Source organism: Oncorhynchus tshawytscha, unplaced genomic scaffold, assembly GCF_018296145.1.
Source record: "Oncorhynchus tshawytscha isolate Ot180627B unplaced genomic scaffold, Otsh_v2.0 Un_contig_3761_pilon_pilon, whole genome shotgun sequence".
Lineage (NCBI taxonomy): Eukaryota > Metazoa > Chordata > Actinopteri > Salmoniformes > Salmonidae > Oncorhynchus > Oncorhynchus tshawytscha.
Window position 1 is genome coordinate 487,103 of NW_024609794.1, and position 21,637 is coordinate 508,739.

Here is a 21,637-nt window from a genome sequence, read left to right on the forward strand (position 1 = left end):
CATTCACTAAACCCTAAACCTCAATTAAATCTTGTAATGAATAATGTGGAAATTGAGCAAGTTAAGGTGACTAAACTGCTAGGAGTTACCCTGGATTGTAAACTGTCATGGTCAAAACATATTGATGCAGTAGTAGCTAAGATGGGGAGAAGTCTGTCCATAATAAAGCACTGCTCTGCCTTCTTAACAACACTATCAACAAGGCAGGTCCTACAGGCCCTAGTTTCTACCTTCGTAACAACACTATCAACAAGGCAGGTCCTACAGGCCCTAGTTTCTACATTCTTAACAACACTATCAACAAGGCAGGTCCTACAGGCCCTAGTTTCTACCTTCGTAACAACACTATCAACAAGGCAGGTCCTACAGGCCCTAGTTTCTACATTCTTAACAACACTATCAACAAGGCAGGTCCTACAGGCCCTAGTTTCTACCTTCTTAACAACACTATCAACAAGGCAGGTCCTACAGGCCCTAGTTTTGTCGCACCTTGACTACTGTTAGTAGTGTGGTCAAGTGCCACAATTGTAGTTGGCTCAGAACAGGGCAGCACGGCTGGCCCTTAAAAGTACACGGAGAGCTAACATTAATGACATGCATGTCAATCTCTCATGGATCAAAGTAGAGGAGAGATTGACGTCATCACTACTTGTTTTTGTAAGAGGTGTTGACAAGCTGAATGTACCAAGCTGTCTGTTTAAAATACTAGCACACAGCTCGGACACCCATGTACACCCCACAAGACATGCCACCAGAGGTCTCTTCACAATCCCCAAGTCCAGAACAGACTATGGGAGGTGCACAATACTACATAGAGCCATGACTACATGGAACTCTATTCCACATCATGTAATACAAGCAGTAGAATCCAATTTTTTAAAACAGGTAAAAATACACCTTTTGGAACAACGGGGACTGTGAAGACACATACAAAGGTACAGACACATGCATATGTAAACATTGTGATATTGTTGTATGGTGGTATTAAACATGTTGTATTGTAGAGATGTAGTGGTGTAATAATGTTATATGATGTACTGTTTTATATGTAATGTAAGTACTGTAATATGTTTGGACCCAGGAAGAGTAGCAGCTAATGGGGTTCCCTAATAAATACAAAATATAACACACTGGAACAACAATGCAGCAATGCAACAAATGCAACTCATTTGCATGTATGCGGTCACCATGACTACCACTCTACCAGGATGATCCAATAAGGTTGTACTAACACATTTAGAATGTACTGGATATTGTTGTGGTCCTGAAAGATATTAACATCAATGATACTGATCAGAGTCAGATCATGTTGTAGTAGTGTACTGATATAACTGCTTTGTGGGTATTTACAGTTACATATTCTCCAGGGAGGACATTTGATACTGAAAAGCAATTCAATGTTTTCTAATCTATTACCTACAGTAAGTACAAACACTGTTTACTTGTTTCAGGGTCATCATTTTGAGGGTTGAGTGTTGATGGTTCTTCCTGTTCTCTGTCATTGGCTGTGGGATTTGGGCTAAAGATGGTCAAACTTACAAAAACAATGTCAAAGTAATACAGTATTTTCTCTCTGTCATCTGAACAGTAAAACTTACCTTCTTGTTGTATTTCTCAGTTTGCACCACAGTGCCACAGCAGCTCCACAGCACACAGCAATGAAACACAGTGAACCCATCACTGCACCAATCCCTGTTGGGTTACATGTGAAAGATGACAGGATGAGAACGATACAGTTCACAGATAAGTGTCAGAGATTAGTTGTGGTCATTAGATTAATGACTTACCTCTGATCCTGTCACCATCAGAGACCTCAGGTACATCTATCACAGAACATACAGAGACATGTTGATTGTTACAGTAGCATGTTGTTTGTTACTGTAGGCATGTACAGAACCATTTCTCACCAGGAAATGAAGCATGAGTTCTAGCTGGAATAACCATGGATACGTTCTTGGTGACACCGCCAGAGAACAGTGACACCATACAGCCAACCCTGGTGTCTTTGTCAGGTAGACTGAATGCTGCCAGCGTGGAAGTTATGGTGACCGTGACAGTTCCATTGAGATGGGTGACATTGGCCATTGTGGAATTTTCTAGAATGTCTGTGTCATCCCAGGTTACTATAGGAACAGGTCGTCCAGTAGCAGAACAGGACAGAGTGGTGTGACTGTTGTTGGTTTGTGTGATGAGGAGTGAGGGTCCATACAGCTCTATAGAACAACAGACACAGTTCACAGTGAGACCACAATGATTCCATTTAAATGATTTACTAAATGATTCCATTTTGATAAATGGTTTCAAGACATTGGATGTATGATCTGATAAAATGGCTGCTTGAAGTTCTGAGGAAGTTGTTCTGGGTCAGTCATTTACAGCACATTATGTTATCACATTTTACCATTGACTTTGAGGCAGGTGGTTCCACTGATAGCTCCCTCTGGATAGGTGTTAAACAGACACTTGTAGCAGGACTCGTCTCCTCTTGACACTCCTCTGATGACGATAGAGCAGTTCTGCAGTCCCTCGTCTTCAAACTCCACATTCCTCTGAAAAGGTGGGTTGACATGGGAACCGCGTTTGCTGTAGGTGGCCACATTTTCATTCGCCTCAGTTGTCACTTTTTGCCAGGTGACTTGCCGCACGTCTTTGAGTGTCATGAGCTCACAGGTTAAGACTGCATCTTCTCCCAGGGTTGCCGTGACAACCTGCTGTGTTCCCACCAGATGAGAGAGCCCTGCATGAAGACAGTTACACACTACTTAATACTTACTATATTACAACTCTCACACACACACACTCAGTTGGTAGAGCATGGTGGTGTTGTGGGTTTGATTCCCATATTATTAAAAAAATGTAAGTCTCTTGGAGAAAAGCATCAGCTAAAAGCCATATTTTTTTAAAAATATATATTTATGGATTTTATAGCACAGGGCTTTGCCTTTTTCTTTTCTAAACTTTTTTAAACTAAATTGACAATTGTATGACTTTGAGGCAATTTGTGTTGCGTAGTGTAGTGTATTGTAGTGCTGTTTTGTGTAGCGTTGTGTTGCGATGCGTAGCGTTGTGTTATGCAACTGTTAGAATAAAGAAGAGTGAGACAGAATGAAACATGTTTGTGATGTCATCTTGAAATGTGTAGAAAGTTTCACTTTACTGAAAGCAGACAATCACTTTATTATGAGGCATTTCATCACTTCACCTAAAGCAGTCAAAGATGACTTTATACTGCAGCCATACTCAACTGGTGGACCGCGGTCCGGAACCACACCTAGAACAGGGTCAATACGGACCGCGGTCCGGAACCACACCTAGAACAGGGTCAATACGGACCGCGGTCCGGAACCACACCTAGAACAGGGTCAATACGGACCGCGGTCTGGAACCACACCTAGAACAGGGTCAATACGGACCGCGGTCTGGAACCACACCTAGAACAGGGTCAATACGGACCGGAGTCCCGAGATCTTTTTAGGAACTCAGTCATGCTTTCAATTTAGTGCTGTTGATTGCTGCAATAGTAGAATCTACAAGCTGCAATTTCTAAATCTGGTAGTGCAAGGACAGTTTTCCTCTGATGTCATTCCCTGACAGAGCTCTTTCTAACCTGTCAGACATATCCAGTTGATCAACTACTTGCCCAAGTCAATTAGATCGGTAAGTTAGGCTAACCAGCTATCTACATCTTGTAGTTGTCATGGCCAGATTAAGTAACCAGGGGCCTTGACCCCCAAGGGCCCGACATTTTGTTGAATCACTCAGGTACAGTATCATATGAACACAAATTAGACATGGCAAAATGTGTAGAATTGCAGGAAATTAGCTTAAAAACTTCTTAATGTTCTCTCCACCAACAAGAGGGCTGTGAACAGTTTGGGGTCACATGGGTTGTAGAGGTTGGGGTTTGTTACTATGCCGATAAATGACAATATCCATCCAGACCTTTGTCACCTCGGAAAGTTGTATGACTGGACCTCCTCAAATAGTAGTTGAGTCCCCCTGTTATAGTGGCTAATAAGTATTCTATAACACACCATGAGAAAGATGATGTGCTGCTCATTGACAAAAATGTATAAAAATGCATCACACTGATGGTCATTATAATGCTGTATGATCCTTGAGGACTGCAGTATGGATTAATAATGCATCACACTGATGGTCATTATAATGCTGTATGATCCTTGAGGTTGCAGTATGGACTTAATAATGCATCACACTGATGGTCATTATAATGCTGTATGATCCTTGAGGACTGCAGTATTGGTTAGTAATGCATCATCCTTGAGGACTGATGGTCATTATAATGCTGTATGATCCTTGAGGACCAGTATTGGTTAGTAATGCATCACACTGATGGTCATTATAATGCTGTATGATCCTTGAGGACTGCAGTATGGGTTAGTAATGCATCACACTGATGGTCATTATAATGCTGTATGATCCTTGAGGACAAAGTGACCAGCATTTATGAACACTATGTTGCTGTACATTATAACATCAGTAGAGGATGCCTGGTTATTTTTTTTTAAATGCCTTCCTCACCATCTTAAATAAGCATACCCCATTCAAGAAATTCAGAACCAGGAACAGATATAGCCCTTGGTTCTTCCCAGATCTGACTGCCCTTAACCAACACAAAAACATCCTATGGCGTTCTGCATTAGTATCAAACAGCCCCTGTGATATGCAGCTGTTCAGGGAAGCTAGAAACCAATATACACAGGCAGTTAGAAAAGTCAAGGCTAGCTTTTTCAAGCAGAAATTTGCTTCCTGCAACACTAACTCAAAAAAGTTCTGGGACACTGTAAAGTTCATGGAGAATAAGAATACCTCCGCCCAGCTGCCCACTGCACTGAAGATAGGAAACACTGTCACCACTGATAAATCCACTATAATTGAGAATTTCAATAAGCATTTTTCTACGCCATGCTTTCCACCTGGCTACCCCTACCCTGGTCAACAGCACTGCACCCCCTACAGCAACTCGCCCAAGCCTTCCCCATTTCTCCTTCTCCCAAATCCAGTCAGCTGATGTTCTGAAAGAGCTGCAAAATCTGGACCCCTACAAATCAGCCGGGCTAGACAATCTGGAACCTTTTTTTCTAAAATTATCTGCCGAAATTGTTGCCACCCCTATTACTAGCCTATTCAACCTCTCTTTCGTGTCGTCTGAGATTCCCAAAGATTGGAAAGCAGCTGCGGTCATCCCCCTCTTCAAAGGGGGGGACACTCTTGACCCAAACTGTTACAGACCTATATCTATCCTGCCCTGCCTTTCTAAGGTCTTTGAAAGCCAAGTCAACAAACAGATTACCGACCATTTCGAATCTCACCATACCTTCTCTGCTATGCAATCTGGTTTCAGAGCTGGTCATGGGTGCACCTCAGCCACGCTCAAGGTCCTAAACGATATCATAACCGCCATCGATAAGAAACATTACTGTGCAGCCGTATTCATTGATCTGGCCAAGGCTTTTGACTCTGTCAATCACCACATTCTCATCGGCAGACTCGACAGCCTTGGTTTCTCAAATTATTGCCTCGCCTGGTTCACCAACTACTTCTCTGATAGAGTTCAGTGTGTCAAATCAGAGGGTCTGTTGTCCGACCTCTGGCAGTCTCTATGGGGGTGCCACAGGGTTCAATTCTTGGACCGACTCTCTTCTCTGTATACATCAATGATGTCACTCTTGCTGCTGGTGAGTCTCTGATCCACCTCTACGCAGACGACACCATTCTGTATACTTCTGGCCCTTCTTTGGACACTGTGTTAACAACCCTCCAGGCAAGCTTCAATGCCATACAACTCTCCTTCCGTGGCCTCCAATTGCTCTTAAATACAAGTAAAACTAAATGCATGCTCTTCAACCGATCGCTGCCTGCACCTGCCCGCCTGTCCAACATCACTACTCTGGACGACTCTGACTTAGAATACGTGGACAACTACAAATACCTAGGTGTAAACTCTCCTTCCAGACCCACATCAAACATCTCCAATCCAATGTTAAATCTAGAATTGGCTACCTATTTTGCAACAAAGCATCCTTCACTCATGCTGCCAAACATACCCTTGTAAAACTGACCATACTACCAATCCTCGACTTCGGCGATGTCATTTACAAAATAGCCTCCAATACCCTACTCAACATATTGGATGCAGTCTATCACAGTGCCATCCTTTTTGCCACCAAAGCCCCATATACTACCCACCAATGCGACCTGTACGCTCTCGTTGGCTGGCCCTCGCTTCATACTTGTCGCCAAACCCACTGGCTCCATGTCATCAACAAGACCCTGCTAGGTAAAGTCCCCCCTTATCTCAGCTCGCTGGTCACCATAGCATCACCCACCTCTCCAGCAGGTATATCTCTCTGCTCACTCCCAAAACCAATTCTTTCTTTGGCCGCCTCTCCTTCCAGTTATCTGCTGCCAATGACTGGAACGAACTACAAAAATCTCTGAAACTGGAAACACTTATCTCCCTCACTAGCTTTAAGCACCAGCTGTCAGAGCAGCTCACAGATTACTGCACCTGTACATAGCCCATCTATAATTTAGCCCAAACAACTACCTCTCCCCCTACTGTATTTATTTATTTATTTTGCTCCTTTGCACCCCATTATTTTTATTTCTACTTTGCACATTCTTCCACTGCAAATCTACCATTCCAGTGTTTTACTTGCTATATTGTATTTACTTTGCCACGATGGCCTTTCTTTTGCCTTTACCTCCCTTATCTCACCTCATTTGCTCACATCGTATATAGACTTGTTTCTACTGTATTATTGACTGTATGTTTGTTTTACTCCATGTGTAACTCTGTGTTGTTGTATGTGTCGAACTGCTTTGCTTTATCTTGGCCAGGTCGCAATTGTAAATGAGAACTTGTTCTCAACTTGCCAATCTGGTTAAATAAAGGTGAAATAAATAAAAAAATAAGTCATTATGGTTAGAATTATAATGCATTAGGACTATTGGTGTACTGAATTAAGAGACTTAATGAGTCTTTATGTGTCTACAACTATGCTTATACAGCATTATTAACCTATCATAGTGCATTATGAGTACATATATAATGCTGTATAATGCATCATGCATATGGGATTCATAGAAAGTGTTACAGTATATAGGAGGCCTTTGGTTTACAGTTTACAGTGACTTTCACTACACTATACAGTTTATACAGTGACTTTCACTACATTCATAATGTCATTAATCTGTACATATTTGTATATCTGTATAGTGGAAGATAAATTAAATAATGAATGCAGTGTATTGAAATATATAGGGTTAACCCAGCCACCCCAGTCAGACTGTTCTCTCTCCTACCACATGGCAAGCGCTACCATGTGGTAGCAGAGAGAACAGCTTGCCATGTGGTAGGAGAGAGAACAGCTTGCCATGTGGTAGGAGAGAGAACAGCTTGCCATGTGGTAGGAGAGAGAACAGCTTGCCATGTGGTAGGAGAGAGAACAGTCTGACTGGGGTGGCTGGTTTTTTTTACGCTGCTGCTACTCTGTTTATCATATATGCATAGTCACTTTAACTATACATTTATGCACATACTACCTCAATGCAGATAGTCCGGGTAGCCAATGTGCGGGGGCACCGGTTATTCGGGCTAATTGGGTCCCGCCACACATACATGTACATTCTACCTCAATCAGCCCGACTAACTGGTGCCTGTATATAGCCTCGCAACTGTTATTTTTTATTTATTGACTTATCTATTGTTCACTTAATACTTTTTTAAAACTTAAAATGGCACTGTTGGTTAGAGCCTGTCAGTAAGCATTTCACTGTAAGGTTTACTACACCTGTTGTATTCGGCGCACGTCACAAATAAACTTTGATTTGATTTGAAAGCACTTCATCAATTAAAATAAAAAGCGGACTAATGCAGTAGATCATGCATAAAACTGATATAACTCACCTTTAGGGAGGACTATTAGCTGAATAAACAGGTAGTTGTGGAGTGCAGGAGCCATGGTGAAAATGATTTTCCCTCAAAGATTTGAATGGGCCTATCACATACGGACCCTCCTACACTGAAAGTGAAAGTAAACTCTGCTGGTGTATCACCGGTTTTAGTTGAGAAGGTGAATTAGTTGAACTCTTCTTAAAACAGATAGGAGCTGACATATTACCCACATAGCCAAGGGAGTCTGGTGCAGCGCTATTAAACAACCTAGTCCTGATTGTGATGTTACTGTAAACTGAGCTATAACAAAGTAGCCCTGATTTTAAATGGTGAGTAACATAAAACAAGGTGACGATGGGCGATTTTTTAAATACAGCGTATAGTTTTATCAAACGGGGGAGAACACAATACATTTAAAGAATGCTTTTGAATCTAAAGCAATCTAAAACTTTGTACAGATCAAGCGAGAATAATAACCTGAGTTATAAACTGTCACATCAAGTGGGGTCAAACACAACAAGCAACATCCATGATCAGAATAAATACAAACAGGAACTAAAACTTGATACACTTAAATCAAGGTACAGTATATCAAACAATCAAAGTGCAAAACATTGTTATCACCATTATATGTTCAGGGCTGAAATACATTCATACATTGCATTGATATAAAGGAGGTAAAACATCCCTGTATCTGTATTACTATAGGTACTGTATGTAATAATAACAGCATAAACAAGTGCATCATATTTAAATAGATTCAAGTTAAATTAAATAGAAGGATATTTTCCCGTCTTCTTCCTGGTGCGTGAAAGTCAACTGTAGGTGGTGCTGTGTTCTAATAGATTATATTGTATTTCCTCACTGACAAACCTCATCTCTCAAAACTAAAATGCAATTTCAAAACAAAAAACAGTATTAGTGACATTATGTAATGTATGATGCAGGTATAAATTAGCTTACATATGACTGGGGAAGAAATGTGACTCTGACAACTCAAAAAGGTTCAATATATCTAGTACACATTGCATCTACCTGTCTCATTAGAAATGTTTGTCATAACCACATCCTTCTAAACGTAGGAGCTGGGCTAATAAAGAATACTAATAAAGAACAGGAAGGCCTGCACACTGTTCATGCTCCCAAGACTCCCAGACAGTCTCATCCTCATTCATGAATAGTAGTACTGTATCTTGCTAGTCGCCATGCATTTAATATGATCTTTGTCATACAATTAGAATATACTGTAATATTCTAAAGATGGATTAGTAGTCTGGTTGAGACGTGTTAGTGGATCTCATCTCTTGAGGAACTGGGCTCTTCTGCAACCGAACTCTAAATACCAACAGCGCTCCGATGCTCAATAAAAACCTCTGTCAGCTAAAGTACACAAGTATAGCAATCAACACAGACAAACATTTACACACTTTCCCCAAAAGCGTCCTGCTCGTCTGCTGTGGTTGCTGCTTGCCTGTAACCTGCCAGAGAGAACGTGAAGGTTAGACTTTACTGTAGGGAGTAAAGACATACAGCGCATTCAGAAAGTATTCAGACCCCTTGACTTTTTCTACATTTTGTTACAGCCTTATTCTAAAATGGATGACAATGTTCCCCCCCCCCTCATCAATCTACACACAATACTCCATAATGACAAAGCAAAAACAGGTTTTTATAAATGTTTGTAAATATATATATTTTTTAAGTATTCAGACCCTTTACTCAGTACTTTGCTGAAGGACCTTTGGCAGCGATTACAGCCTCAAGTCTTCTTGGGTATGACGTTGCAAGCTTGGCACACCTGTATTTGGGGAGTTTCTTCCATTCTTCTCTTCAGATCCTCTCAAGCTCTGTTAGGTTGGATGGGGAGCGTCACTGCACAGCTATTTCCAGGTCTCTCCAGAGAATTTCGACCTGGTTCAAGTCCGGGCTCTGGCTGGGCCACTCAAGGACAGTCAGAGACTTGTCCCGAAGACACACCTGCATTGTCTTGGCTGTGTGCTTAGGGTCGTTGTGCTGTTGAAAGGGGAACCTTCACCCTAGTCTGAGGTCCTGAACGTTCTGGAGCAGGTTTTCATCAAGGATCTCTTTACTTTTGTCCATTCATCTTTCCCTCCTTCCTGACTAGTCTCCCAGTCCCTGCCGCTGGAAAATGCTTGGCATTCAGGCCAAAGAGTTCAATCTTTGTTTCATCAGACCAGAGAATCTTGTTTCTCATGGTTTGTGAGTCCTTTATGTGCCTTTTGTCAAACTCCAAGTGGACTTTCATGTGTCTTTTACTGAGGAGTGGCTTCTGTCTGGCCACTCTACCGTAAAGGTCTGATTGGTGGAGTGCTACAGAGATGGTTGTACTTCTGGAAGGTTCTCCCATCTCCACAGAGGAGCTCTGGAGCTCTGTCAGAGTGACCAACGGGTTCTTGGTCACCTCCCTGATCAAGGCCCTTCTCCCCCAAATGCTTAGTTTGGCTGGTCGGTCAGCTCTAGGAAGAGCCTTGATGGTTCCAAACATCTTCCATTTAAGAATGGTGGAGGCCACTGTGTTCTTGGGGACCTTCAATGCTGCAGACATTTTTTGCTACCCTTCCCCAGATCTGTGCCTTGACACATTCCTGTCTCGGAGCTCTACGGACAATTCCTTCAACCTTATGGCTTGATTTTTGCTCTGACATGCACTGTCAACTGTGGGACCTTATATAAACAGGTGTGTGCATTTCCAAATCATGTCCAATCAATTGAATTTACCACAGGTGGGCTCCAATCAAGTTGTAGAAAGATCTAAAGTATAATTAATGGAAACAGGATGCACCGGAGCTCAATTTCAAGTCTCATAGCAAAGGGTCTGAATTCTTATGTAAATAAGGTATCTGTTGTTTTTGTTTTTTTATACATTTGCAAATATTTCTAAAAACCTGTTTTCGTTTTGTCATTATGGGGTATTGTGTGTAGACTGATGAAGGGGGAAAAAACGATTTAATCAATTTTAGAATAAGGCTGTAATGTAAAAAAATGTGGTAAAGAGGAAGGGGTCTGAATACTTTCTGAATGGACTGTACACTTTATCAGTAACCATTCTAGAGCTCTAAGACATGACTCGCCCACAGCTGATACTTCACACAGTTTATTTCATAAAGCCAGAGACACATACACACATATATATATATATATATATATATATATATATATATAGAGAGAGAGAGAGAGAGAGAGAATGATATACTATGGTTCTGATTAGACCTTCACTCAGTTGGTCTTTCTAAGGTGTTATTACATCTAGTAGTCTCTCATGACTGTTAAGCAAACCAGACTGACAAAGGGACATCAGATAATCTTGTGCTGACTCACCTTTTCTCTTTTGAAGCATGACACTGCCGCAGATGACTAAAATGGAGACGATTAGGAACACTGGAATGCCAACCGCCCACGGGGATGTCCTCTTGTCATCTGGAAGGTGAAACATTTTTTTATTTTTTTTATTTAACTAGGCAAGTCAGTTAAGAACAAATTCTTATTTACAATCACGGCCTAGGATCAGTGGGTTAACTTCCTTGTTCAGGGGCAGAAGCACAGATTTGTACTTTGTCAGCTCATGGATTTGATTCAGCAACCTTTCAGTTACTGGCACAACGCTCCAACCACTAGGCTACCTGCCGCCTCTATGAAATTGCCGTGATCATGCATTTGGAGAGATCCATTTCTTGATAAGAGGAAGCTGGGAATTGTACATCCTCTTTCCAAAGAAGTCTGTTTGAATAGCATGTTGATATGGATTTCACCCTTTAACATATCATCCATCCTTCATTTAGCTTCCCTGAGGGGCAGGAAACTACCCAGAACTCAATAAAACACCTGACTCTACAGGGAGTATACTCATGATTCTTTACCACAGTACTCAAAGTGAAACTTAACTGGTGAGATTAGATAACAGCACTACTAGCATCACAACATTAGGCTCTTGCAACCAGCCTTATCTTATTGTGCTCACCATTCTGTTGGAATGTTAGAATAGTGAGCTGTCGCATGATCTGGCTGGTTCACTAGGCTATCCCAACGTCATTGGGGATGATCTTTTCTCAATGTTGTTTTCAAGTTGAACCGTTCTGTACTGACACGGTAAAAGAGTATGGTCTAAAAGTATATGACACGTCAACATTACGTACCCTCTTCAACCTCCCTCTCTCCAGGGAGAATAGGAAGCAGGACCCGCTCGTGTCTCTGTGTCCTCATCCCATTGTTTACGATACAGTCCACGTATCCCTCTGAACCTGGCAATAGTTGGAGGGTGATGTTGCTATTGGCTGTGACAGTTTGGTCTTTGTTAATGACAGTCCAGTTGTTAGGTGTCTTTATGAGTGCTGCAGCAGATAAGTTCCATTGGATCCAAGGTGCTGGTTTACCTGTGGCAGAGCAGCTGACCACAACTTCCATGTCTGCTTTAGGTTCAGTGCTGGGGACTTTTTGCATTGTGGCTCTCACTTCAGATACACCTTTGAATAGATGAAACAGGGAATATTAGCTAATATTGATTTAATTTATTTTACAAAGCAGGTCAATTAAGAATAAATTATTATTTACAATGACAGCCAAATGAATCCTGTGGCGCAGAGGGCGAGGTTTAAAAGTCTAGGACAAGACAGTCAACACAATAAATCTGAGAAGTCATAATTCCATTTCATATTTTGGTTAGAAAGGCTTAATAAACCCATAATAAACCCTTAGAACCATACTGTATGATTCAGAAATCATGCCTTAGCAAAGGTCCCACTGTAAGACGTGTCTGTCATTTCAACAGTAAAAAACTGTAAGATCCATAGCATTACACCATAAATGTGTTGGTTTTCTTAAATGTATATTTCAGGTAGAATTTCGCTGTAAATTTGCAGCAATATCCTGACACCAGAGTTGGCATCTTAATACTGTAATTTTGCTTTACAGTACCATTTTCCTTACTGTAAAACATTACAGCATCCATTTACATTTACTGCAAGTATGCTGTAAAATGTCTTTACAGTAAGGAAAATAGTACTGTAAAACATATTACAGCATCTCTGCTAATGTATGATTTTGCTCATAAATTAGTTGTGAAGCATATATGTATTGTTAAAACTTTATGAATACTGTATAACAGTGTTTTCCCAAAATGATTCTCTCCAAGAATACCCCCAGAGACTTTTTAGGCTCCTATACTACTAGCACACCTGATTCAACTAGGCCTAATCAAGGGTTGGATAATTAGTTGAGCAGTTCGTTAATTAATTAGTAACTAGTAAATGAGTTAATTAGTTGACTAACCTTGAACGGTAAGACACGTCTGCTTGCTTATTGAACCACTCGGGTAAACATTGAAGGAACAAATATAGCAGGCGTCGTCCGACCATGTTACGTTCTTCACGGTAATAGACGTCGAGTTGAGAGATGCCTCCGTGAAAACCACCTTGCCTCGGTGCGGGTCTATGATTTGAGCTCCAAACCGCTTGCTGTAGGTGGCCAGATTCTCCACCGAGTCGTCTTTGAACAGCCTCTGCCAGGTGACTTGCAGCACACCTGTTGGGTCCGCATGGGTGCAGGTATATGATGCGTCGGCATTGAAGTCAACACTGGTGTCTCCTCTAGATACGACGTTGACAGAGACGGCTAGAAATGGAAGATGGAATGTTAACAGGTAAATAAAAAAAGTTTAGCCTTACAAAAAAATCAATGGCCTGTCAAAAGTGGGAAATGTTCCTTTATCATATACGAGCAGAATCAACTGGTCAGATCCATGGAAAATAACGTACCTTCAGACAGCACGCATAAGATAATTAGGTAAGTGTTCATTCTCAGCGGGTGAATGGTAACAAGATCATTCTGTTTCTGGCGTTGGACCTTTAAATATTGGTGAGTGAAAGTGAAAGTTATAGCTGCTGGTGTTGGGAGTTAGTAACATTAAAGTAACCCTTTGTTTCCGGTAACCAATGTGACATACTGTAGAATAAACATCGAGAATGAAGTTATCACGGAACTAGAATGAGTAAGTGATTACATTTCTATGGAAGAAACGAGTTTGTTCTAGTATTTATGTGTGGCTCACAATAAGCTTAATGTCATACTGTAGCTGCACTAAATATAACCAGAAATGTGAAAAATACTGCATGTCTTTATAGTTGATATACAGGGCCAAAAATTAACACCCGCCATCTGTGTGCAGATTTTGGCATTTGCGGGTAAAGATGTCTACTTCACCAGCCATGTTGACGGGTTGTCATGGCTCCACAGTGCGAGCATTTCACTCGCATTTGTGAATTTAAAAAAATGTCAAGTATGATCACATGTATAGTTAAATAAATGCTGCAGCAGCTGTTTTCAGAGTATTTCTGCCGTTTTGTTTCATAGCTGGTAAATTAATCGCACAAAGTCAAAGAACTACAACTCTTAAATAGCCTATTCCACCTCGCGCTGCAACACTGCCTGGCTACAGGCCTTTCTCACGTGAAGAGCGGAGTGAAAGATACATTTCCATACTCTGTGTACAAGGCATAAATAATTGCTCTAATTTACTTGGAAAAAAATACTATTGAAGTTACAACTAGTCCGTGTGTTTCTTGGCTATTTACATTGTTTTGTTCACAAGCTAGGTTGATTTTGTATGTTTGAGTTTCAACTGCTAGGGAAGAGAAAACAACGCTTCTAAATATCAGACTGACTAGAGTCACGTTACCGCGGTAATCTCCCGTCCTTAAAGGGGCAGGGAATTTTGTTTGTCTCATCTTTTGGTTAAAATACGGAGGTGGGCCTCCCGGATGGTGTGCTAGTTGTGCCACCAGAGACTCTGGGTTCAAGCCCAGGCTCTGTCTCAGCCGGCCGCGACCGGGACCGGGAGGCGATGCACAATTGGGGCCTAGCGTCGTCCGGGTTAGGGAGGGTTTGGCCGGTAGGGATATCCTTGTCTCATCGCGCACTAGTGACTCCTGTGGCGGTCCGGGCGCAGTGCACAATTGGCCTAGCGCTAACCAGGTCGCCAGGTGCACGGTGTTTCCTCCGACACATTGGTGCGGCTGGCTTTCGGGTTGGATGCACGCTGTGTTAAGCAGTGCGACTTGGTTGGGTTGTGTTTCGGAGGACGCATGGCTTTCGACCTTTGTCTCTCCCGAGCCTGTACGGGAGTTGAAGTGATGTTACAACATAGTAACTACTAGCAATTGGATACCACGAAATTGGGGAGAAAATGGGGTAAAATTCAAAACAAAAAGAAAGAAAGACTAAGGTCACAAAAAAATGAAATTAAACAATATACCACATTGCTTCTTACTAATAAAACAGTTACAAAGCATGCTCATCTGTTTTTTGTGTGTGTTTTGGTGTAATTCTAGCGCAAAAAAAAACACATTTTGTCTTGTAAAAAATCTGAGTAGCTGGTAGATTTTGTCGAACAAAAACTTGAAGGCAACCACAAAGGCATTTTTAAGGCTATTATAACCACAGCTAGTTCCAAAGCAAGGCTGCTTATAATAGTGACTCCATGTTGTTGGGAAGAGGGTGAGGATTTTACTGTATGAGCTAATGACTAGAAAATAGTTTCAAGGTAATTACTTGTGTGTCATTGGAATTTACAGATTTGTCACTCAATGCTTATCATTTGGATATGCTGTTCTGGGGTGCAACCAGCAGTTTATATTATCCTGTATGTAAATCTGAAACCTCCATTGAGTGTGATCCGTTCAGTATGTATTCATTTGTGGATATCCATCACCTATTTCGTATGATATGTGTCACGACTGATGAAAGGAGAGGACCAAGGTGCAGCGTGGTGAGCGTACATTATCTTTTAATGATCAAAATGACGCTGACAAAAAAAATGTGAAGCTCAACAGCAAAGTGCCATAAAGAAAGTCAACCTCCCACAAACACCGGTGGGAAAAATGGCACCTAAGTATGGTTCCAAATCAGACAACGATAGACAGCTGTCCCTGATTGAGAACCATACCCGGCCAAACACAAAGAAATAGAAAACATAGAATGCTCACGCCCTGACCAAACCAAAATAGAGACATAAAAAGGATCTCTAAGGTCAGGGTGTGACAATATGTTACCAAAGTCAATTCGTATGATATGTTACGAATTACAATTCGTATGATATGTTATGAATTCTAGCTAGGTGGCTAACATTAGCTAGCTGGGTAACCTATAAAGTACAATATGTAATGAATTTGCAAAACACACAATATGTTACGAATTTGCAGAACATGTGATATGTTACAAATCTTAGCTAGGTAGCTAACATTAGCTGGCTGGCTAATGTTAGCTAGGTTAGGCATTAAGGTTAAGGTTAGGGGAAGGTTTGGAGGGTTAGCTAAAATGCTAAAGTTGTCTGTGATGAGACGTTTGTGTTATACATTTTTGCATTAAGTAACCATCTGTCTTATGTAACCATACCAAACCTAACATATCATTCTATATTGAGTGTCCTGGATTTAGCTTTATGTAACAGTAACTTTAGACCGTCCCCTCGCCCATACCCAGGCGCAAACCAGGGACCCTCTGCACACATCAACAACAGTCACCCACGAAGCATCGTTACCCATCGCTCCACAAAAGCCACGGCCCTTGCAGAGCAAGGGGAACCACTACTTCAAGGTCTCAGAGCAAGTGACGTCACCGATCTAAACGCTATTTAGCGCGCACCACAGCTAACTAAGCTAGCCGTTTCACATCCGTTACATTTACTATGTTATATCTATGAGACCAGACTGGTGGTAAGGGTCATGTGCAGTGAGTAACTTTGTTCCCACATGTCAAAGCAAAAGGAGAACTTCGCAACATGACCACTGCCCCAGAGTCTTGTATCCAAGAGTCTTGTATCCAGAAGGCATTATAGAAAAGGTGAAACTGAAAGATCTGAATTTATCACTAGAAGCTAATGTCATAACTAGAGGTCGACCGATTTAATTGGAATGGCCGATTTAATTAGGGCCGATGTTATGAAAACTTTAAAATCGGAAATCTGTATTTTTGGGCAGCGATTTGGCCAATTTTTGTTTTGTTTTACACCTTTGTTTTACCTTTATTTAACTGGGCAAGTCAATTAAGAACACATTCTTATTTTCAATGACGGCCTAGGAACGGTGGGTTAACTGCCTCGTTCAGGGGCAAAACGATCTTGCAACCTTACAGTTAACTAGTCCAACGCAATAAAGAGGTCTTGTTCCACTCCACAAGGAAACTGCCTGTTACGCAAATGCAGTAAGCCAAGGTAAATTGCTAGCTAGCATTAAACTTATCTTATAAAAACAATCAATCAATCATAATCACTAGTTAACTACACATGGTTGATGATATTACTAGATATTATCTAGCGTGTCCTGCGTTGCATATAATCTGACTGAGCATACAAGTATCTAAGTATCTGACTGAGCGGTGATAATATCCAGATAATATCCAGTAATATCATCAACCATGTGTAGTTAACTAGTGATTATGATTGATTGATTGTTTTTTATAAGACTAGTTTAATGCTAGCTAGCAATTTACCTTGGCTTACTGCATTCGTGTAACAGGCAGTCTCCTTGTGGAGTGCAACAAGAGGCAGGTCGTTATTGCGTTGGACTAGTTAACTGTAATGTTGCAAGATTGGATCCCCCGAGCTGACAAGGTGAAAATCTGTCATTCTGCCCCTGAACGAGGCAGTTAACCCACCGTTCCTAGGCAGTCATTGAAAATAAGAATGTGTTCTTAACTGACTTACCTAGTTAAATAAAGATTAAATAAAGGTGTAAAAAATCGGCAAAATCGGTGTCCAAAAATACCGATTTCCGATTGTTATTGAAATCCGCCCTAATTAATTGGTCATTCTGATTAATCTGTCGACCTCTAGTCAGAATGATACTTACAGTAGCCACTCCTTATCTGATGACTAAGCTACTGTAAACTTTGATATCCTGTGATTGTGTTGAAATGTGTACTGAGTCATCTGGTAGAACTGTAGGTAGCCTAGAGTTAGAGAGGTGGACCAGTAACTAGATGGTTGCTGGTTCGATTCACAGGTCCATCAGGAAATACAGTATGATGCTGCACCACAGCTGACACGGACCCTCAGGGTATGCATATGTCAGAGTTTACAGTGTCAAAACACTGTATGGTGCCAAATGGATGTGTGTAGTTGCCATAGAAACCCCTGAAAGGAGAAATAGAGCAGCAATGTGTTTTTAATCTGAACAAAACATTTTCATTTTATCTTGGGAAGTACCTGCCTCATATTCTGGTTGGCTGGTGTGGTCTCGTGTTACTGTGGTGACATTGATACATGTGAAGCTGTCTCACTCAACCAGAGGATGACTCCAGCTGCATCTCAATGTTTAAATCTAGAAACACAGACACTGAAGACAGACAATACACTTTCTGAAGTATACATCTTTCTTTTTATCAATTAATGTAGCATTTCCAGCATAAGGTACAGAAAAAAGTATGGATAGAAAATTCTGGACACAATCAGACGATGCAAGAGAATAAAGTAGACGGCCTGGGTCATGGATAATTGTTGTTTGTTGAATGATTGCTGTGTTTTGATGTATTTTTGCTGCCCTCTTTTTAAAAATGTTTTTTAATGCATAACCCTGATGTTGGGACTGGCCAGAGTACTTTAATAACCATAGCAAGTTCCAAACCAATTGCCTGCTAAATGCTCCACCCCAGAAGCTAAACATGCCTATACTTAATTCATAGGCCTAAAAGATAAGAACATAAAATACAACTGTAACAAGAATAGCTGCATACATTTCAGTCAATTTACATAATTAAACGTTTTACAATGTGGGAAATGATGACTCCATGTTATGGGAATAGGGTGAGGATTTTATTAGAGATTTTAAATCTATTACAGTAGTATGTGTGTCATAGAGGTTTACAGTTTTCACCACATGCTTCTCAGATGCCTAAAGTATGTGCGATTCTGGTAATTGAGTCAGCAGGAAGTTCCCCCGATGCTGGTCCTGAGTCTCTCTCCGGTGTTAGGGGTCGTGGTCATGCCCGTCATGCCAAGGAGATTCATTACTTTGTTGCATCATGACTTTGTTCCCACAATTGAAAAACATTCTATAATTGTACCAAGTAGCTTAGCTATGTGGCCCAACAGGAGGTCTGAGTCAGGTTTACTGTAGAAAAGAGTCAAATGAAAGAGGAACCATCTGGGCTGGAGGTTTAGTACAGTACTCTGTCCACTCACAACCTCAGGGTTATGCTTTAAAAAAAATGTATGTGACTGTCCTTGCCTTTTAGTACTTTGTGACATGTTTTGTGTGTTTTTTGCAGACCCCAGGAAGAGTAGCTGCTGCCTCTGCAAAATCTAATGGGGATTCTAATAAACAAATATGCTGATTCCAAATCCAGGAAGGATACGCAGTCAGAAAGATACTTACAGGAGGCGCTCCTTATCTGATGACTAGACTGCTCTGGTAAAACTGTAGTTAACCTAGAGCAGTGGTCAACAACCTTTTCTGAGTCAAGGAAACTGCAGACACAGTGATCTGAGCTATCTGATTGGACAGCGGTAGCCCTATAGGTGCACTTGATTTGCTCTTTGGGCCTGCCTGGTAGGTGGAGTTCTACCTTCTAGGGCTGCTGAATCAAGTGCACCTACCGCCATCGGTGTGAAATGAAGAAAAAAAATAGGAAGGCAAGGCTTTATCACAGTTTATTTTACAGAAATGTTTGGTGATCGACTAGGAATGCCTTGGAGATTGACCATTCGATCGCGATTGACCGGTTGGTGTAGAGAAGGCAGGCCAGCAACTGGAGGGTTGCTGGTTCGAATCCCATGTCTGTCAAGAAAGATGTCTGGCTAGAAATCTTTTGCATTTGAACCATTTTCCTGCAATTCTACACTTAAAGGTGCAATACGCAGAAATACCCATTTCCTGGTTGCTAAAATTCTAGTAGTTCACCTAATTTCAGTTTGTGACTTAACAAGCAATGTTTAGTGTAGAGAATAATCTAAACCACTGTGAAATATATTTTTATTAAACCAAAAATATTGTGTTTTCAGATGTTTGAAGCATGTGTACAAAGCAATGTTTGTCAGACCATGAGACATCCCAAAACATCTTCTCACAAAACCGTCAGTAGTCTGAATGGTTTGGCCTACAAATTATTAGGACCCCTCTATGGAAAGATGAGACTCTCATGTTCTCCGTTTTGCTTGGGACGTCTTGGATTGGTACAGCCGATCTGCCAACCTCTGTCTATAGTTTTAACAGTTTTGGCTACACACTAATATGAAAGGTGAAAAGGTTAGACCTCGGGGGAAAGTTGAACACTTACATGTTGGTTGATTTTTCTCTGCTCTAGGACGCTCACAAGACTCGTCTGAAGGTCCCCGGTACCAGATTTTTTTTTTAAAAAAAATGAATGGAAGTATATATGGAGACTGTTTAGCGGCAAAAAAAAATGTACCAACCAGTTATTACTGAAGTACATGAAGATAAGTGAGATTTTCAGGGAAGGGGCGTTAGAGGAGACACATCATACTCATCGTCGCCATCTCGAACACACAGGGTGCAATCAAGCGGATGACTTTTGTTAAGTCGGTGACCATCACCAAATCGAAGTGTGTTGCATTATGGGGATCAAAATTATCTGACTTTCGCCTACATGTCGACTGCATTAACTTAAACTTTTTTGCAGTTACCCTTCACCAACTTCATCCTGCAGCAATAACCTGCATGGTGGGAGGCTCTATTGTCAACCAATCATTAGCTGTTTTTTACTCACCCAAACGTGACCAAAGACATGACTGAAACAGGAAGCACCTTTGCCATGATTCATACAGATCTATACAAATTAATGTTATGTTTCAGGCACTCTCTCACTAATTGATTGTACACTCATATGATTTCAGTTTGTGAGTGTGTGATATGGGGGATTTCCACATTATAAAGAAACACTTTTTATAAACAACGGCAACTCTTCCATGTTGGTCTGAGCCTTGCTAGTGTCTGACTTTCGGCTTTTACAGTTTGATGTCACATTGGAATTAGCGACGTAGTGTGACTCTGGGTTCACTGTCTGTACCTTTTGGTCGGTCAGATATATATTGTGCTACTGTTTCCTTACTGAAAGACCTGAAGAGGAGCGATATTAGTAATCTTTTTTTTGTTTAAGTTTACATTGTTTTCTGTGAATGTAATATTTTATTCCTAATTTATTTATTTCAGCTCAGTGGAAAGCTTCTTTAGACGCCATTTTTTAAATTGTAATTTCCTTAGTCATGCTGGTCTCTGGGACCATTAAATGTGTATGATACTTGTGCACCCTCTGCTGGTACAAAACGTGATGTTGGTTCTCTGGGACCAGTAACTGTGTATGATACGGACAGTACATTTTACTTTTACTATGGAGAACATGGAGCATTTTTTAAATTTTTATTGTACATTTAGTACGCGCAATAGTACTGCACAATAAGCAAGAAAACAGTTCGCTAGCTACGTTACTTCATCTGCATTGCATGGCAAATATTAGCAAGGCAAGCTTACAAAATTGTACATTAAATTTGCAGTAAATGCTTTAGCTAGCTAGATTCTTTACACTCACTGTTTCACAAGACGACAGCCTGGTTTGCTGGTTGTTTCAGGAGTCCCTAAAACATTAAACAACCAGAATGACAATTTCCTACTCATGTCACAACACTCATAAAGCTAGCCAGCTAATGTTAGCTAGTCAGCTAGCTTGCTAAATCACGATTTTCGTAAATTA

At 41.0% G+C, this 21,637-nt stretch overlaps 2 protein-coding genes across 4 annotated transcripts; both read right to left on the minus strand.

The window, feature by feature from the left end:
* Positions 1-1,000: 1,000 nt before the first annotated feature.
* On the minus strand, positions 1,001-8,225 carry LOC112237155 (OX-2 membrane glycoprotein). 2 transcript variants are annotated; one of them, XM_024405767.2, is made up of 6 exons: positions 7,934-8,225; positions 2,402-2,737; positions 1,908-2,213; positions 1,788-1,823; positions 1,599-1,692; positions 1,001-1,519 (listed from the first exon to the last, which is right to left on the minus strand). In XM_024405767.2, exons 1-6 carry the CDS (start codon positions 7,986-7,988, stop codon positions 1,417-1,419), a joined length of 930 nt encoding a protein of 309 aa, XP_024261535.2. In that variant the 5' UTR covers positions 7,989-8,225; the 3' UTR covers positions 1,001-1,416. The 2 variants fall into 2 exon arrangements, with proteins under 2 accessions (XP_024261535.2, XP_042174113.1); XM_042318179.1 differs by having other exon boundaries at positions 1,002-1,505.
* Positions 8,226-8,281: 56 nt separating this feature from the next.
* LOC112237148 (OX-2 membrane glycoprotein-like) lies at positions 8,282-14,759 on the minus strand. Of its 2 annotated transcripts, XM_042318181.1 has the most exons (6): positions 13,693-14,759; positions 13,208-13,549; positions 12,313-12,402; positions 12,076-12,180; positions 11,261-11,359; positions 8,282-9,399 (listed from the first exon to the last, which is right to left on the minus strand). In XM_042318181.1, the coding sequence occupies exons 1-6, from the start codon at positions 13,730-13,732 to the stop codon at positions 9,341-9,343; spliced, it is 735 nt and encodes a 244-aa protein (XP_042174115.1). In that variant the 5' UTR covers positions 13,733-14,759; the 3' UTR covers positions 8,282-9,340. The 2 variants fall into 2 exon arrangements, with proteins under 2 accessions (XP_042174115.1, XP_042174114.1); XM_042318180.1 differs by having other exon boundaries at positions 12,076-12,402; positions 13,693-14,755.
* Between the last annotated feature and the right edge of the window lie 6,878 nt (positions 14,760-21,637).

Coding starts and splice junctions, on each gene's coding strand:
- LOC112237155 (XM_024405767.2), bottom strand. CDS start 7,988: ATGGCTCCTGCACTCCACAACTACCTGTTTATTCAGCTAATAGTCCTC. Junction 2,738..7,933: donor GCTAATAGTCCTCCCTAAAG/GTGAGTTATATC, acceptor GTCTTCATGCAG/GGCTCTCTCATCTGGTGGGA. Junction 1,693..1,787: donor TGATGGTGACAGGATCAGAG/GTAAGTCATTAA, acceptor GTAACCCAACAG/GGATTGGTGCAGTGATGGGT.
- LOC112237148 (XM_042318180.1), bottom strand. CDS start 13,732: ATGAACACTTACCTAATTATCTTATGCGTGCTGTCTGAAG. Junction 13,550..13,692: donor CTTATGCGTGCTGTCTGAAG/GTACGTTATTTT, acceptor TTCCATTTCTAG/CCGTCTCTGTCAACGTCGTA. Junction 11,360..12,075: donor AGAGAGGGAGGTTGAAGAGG/GTACGTAATGTT, acceptor TTCACCTTCCAG/ATGACAAGAGGACATCCCCG.